The sequence below is a fragment of the Arachis hypogaea genome, chromosome 10 (genome assembly GCF_003086295.3).
Source record: "Arachis hypogaea cultivar Tifrunner chromosome 10, arahy.Tifrunner.gnm2.J5K5, whole genome shotgun sequence".
NCBI lineage: Eukaryota > Viridiplantae > Streptophyta > Magnoliopsida > Fabales > Fabaceae > Arachis > Arachis hypogaea.
The window spans coordinates 81,979,957-81,982,494 of NC_092045.1; the positions used below are offsets into that span (position 1 = coordinate 81,979,957).

General features: G+C 36.3%; 1 protein-coding gene across 1 annotated transcript; it reads left to right on the forward strand.

Moving 5' to 3' along the window:
- The first annotated feature begins 490 nt into the window (after positions 1 to 490).
- On the forward strand, positions 491 to 1,545 carry LOC112717667 (calcium-dependent protein kinase 20-like). The gene is made up of 3 exons (XM_025769636.2): positions 491 to 652; positions 1,108 to 1,293; positions 1,431 to 1,545. Exons 1-3 carry the CDS (start codon positions 533 to 535, stop codon positions 1,470 to 1,472), a joined length of 348 nt encoding a protein of 115 aa, XP_025625421.1. The 5' UTR covers positions 491 to 532; the 3' UTR covers positions 1,473 to 1,545.
- Positions 1,546 to 2,538: the final 993 nt, after the last annotated feature.

Sequence of the window (2,538 nt, forward strand, 5' to 3'; positions counted from 1 at the left end):
TAACCATAATTTTTGTTCTATTTGTAAATTGAGGAATATTTTCTCTTAATTAAGGCTTGATATTTTGCAGGCCACCCCTGGGTTCAGGAAGGAGGTCTTGCTCCTGATAAACCATTGGATTCTACTGTTTTATCTCGTCTCAAGCAATTCTCTACGATGAACAAGTTAAAAAAGATTGCCATTCGAGTACGTACCCGATCCACTGGTTATATGATTTTTGTTCTATTCGTTTAATTTTTTAGCTCAAGAAACTATAGCATCTCTTTTCAACAATACAATTTTCATATAACATCAATGAAACAAACTCATGTAATGGATAGAAAAGCACAGTCATTTTAAATTGAAACTGTTGTAGCATTAGGCTGTAATATTGGTTTAATTTCAGAAAATTGATATCCTAGTTTAGTAACTGCGATTCTTTTTGTTCCTTGTTCTAGATTTGTATGTGTTATTTGGTATGACTTGTAATGTTGTCCCTTGACAGGTAATTGCTGAAAGTCTCTCTGAGGATGAAATTGCAGGACTGAAAGAAATGTTCTTGATGATAGACACAGATAATAGTGGACAGATCACCCTTGAGGAACTGAAAAAGGGTTTGGAGAGAGTGGGTGCTAATCTTAAAGAATCTGAGCTTCTATGGTTAATGGAAGCAGTAAGTGCCTTGCATACTATCCAAATTGGCATTTCTATGTAGGCATGTTTCTTGCACTTATTAGTGTGTTGTTTAGTTTTGTAATTTTCTACAATTGTTTTAGTTGGAATTGGTTATGGTGTAAAAGGATTCTTGATAGTTCCTCTATAAGTGATTTTGACATAAAGAAAAATTTTTTATTCTCCCAAAATTAATTAACTGACTCTAGTAGTTAGAAACCAAACATGTGTAAAATGGGGGAGATCAACTACTGGGGGATGAGGATCATTCTAGGTCCCCCAAACAGTGTTCCAACGATGCATTAATGATTTATTTGTAACTGAATATACTTCCATTCTTTTGATCGGTAGTAAACTTGGCATTGTACTATTTTTGCACTATTGTGTGCAGCTTGTTATTATTATATTTGGTGTTTCATGTGATTGACCCATTTAGCTTTCTCCTTTAAAATCCAGGTAGACGTTGATAATAGTGGTACCATAGATTATGGTGAATTTATAGCGGCAATGCTTCATCTAAACAAAATCCAAAAGGAGGATCATCTATATGCTGCCTTCACTTATTTTGACCAAGCTTGTGAAAAGTATGGAATTCTAGATAGTAACATAGATGATATAATACGCGATGTTGACAAGGATAATGTAAGACATTGCATCATATTATTATTATTGTTATAAGGACTTGGAACTTATTTTATGTCAGCTCAATATTTAAGATAGAATTGGTACACAGCATTTTTTCCTCCTTAATAAACTTGAAATTATGTACTATTTTTTAGGATGGACGCATTGATTACAGTGAGTTTACTGCAATGATGTAAGAAACTGACTTTGGCAAAATTGGTCTACCTAAAGCATGAGTAAAAATTGCTCTTATTTTTGTATTTGTCTTTATGTAGAATTAATATAATTGAGTAGCTTCATGAAGCTAATTTTTTTTTTAATGTAGTTGTGCAAATTGTGGGGGTTATCAACCTCCGCAATATACATTTTTTTTAAACTGCTTTCAACATTGCAGCGGTTTACAAACCGCTGCAATATTTTTAAAAAGTCCATCTGCCAAATAGCGGCGGTTTTGCAACCGCCGCAAAATTAATTATCTGATTTGCAGCGGTTGTGCCAGCGGTTTTTCAAAACTGCCGCAAAATCAAATCTCCACCCCTTAATAGGCGACGCTTATGGAACCACTGGAATTTTGTTTCGCGGCGATTAAAAACCGCCGCAAATTCTTAAAAAAACCGCCGCTATTCGGCGTGTCTCTTGTAGTGGTTCTGGCGTTCAAACGCCAGAAAAGGGAGGGAATCTGGCATTAAACGCCAATCCAGCCCCCAATTCTGGTGTTCAAACGCCTATGAGGGGTCAGACACTTGCAAGTGCTGATAATATCTCCCTCAAGAAAGCTTCTCAACCTACCTCTGTAGGAAATAAACTTGCAGCAACCAAGGTTGAAGAATACAAAGCCAAAATACCTTATCCTCAGAAACTCTGCCAAGCAGAACAGGATAAACAATTTGCCTGCTTTGCAGACTATCTCAGGACTCTTGAAATCAAGATTCCGTTTGCAGAGGAACTTGAGCAAATACCCTCTTATGTTAAGTTCATGAAAGAGATCTTAAGTCATAAGAAGGATTGGAGAGAAACTGAAAAAGTTTTTCTCACTGAAGAATGCAGTGCAATCATTTTAAAGAGCTCACCATAGAAGCTTAAGGATCCGGAAGCTTTATGATACCATGCACATTAGAGGATACCTGTACCAAGATAGCTCTATGTGATCTTGGGGCAAGTATCAACCTAATCCCTGCATCCACTATCAGAAAGCTTGGCTTGACTGAAGAGGTCAAACCAATCAGGATATGTCTTCAACTTGCTGATGGCTCCATTAAATAC

What these genes read in the sequence shown, in the direction of transcription:
- LOC112717667 (XM_025769636.2), top strand. Translation starts at nt 533, where the DNA reads ATGTTCTTGATGATAGACACAGATAATAGTGGACAGATCACCCTTGAG. An exon ending in TTCTATGGTTAATGGAAGCA is followed by an intron (nt 653 to 1,107) that starts GTAAGTGCCTTG and finishes TTTAAAATCCAG; the next exon opens with GTAGACGTTGATAATAGTGG. An exon ending in GCGATGTTGACAAGGATAAT is followed by an intron (nt 1,294 to 1,430) that starts GTAAGACATTGC and finishes ACTATTTTTTAG; the next exon opens with GATGGACGCATTGATTACAG.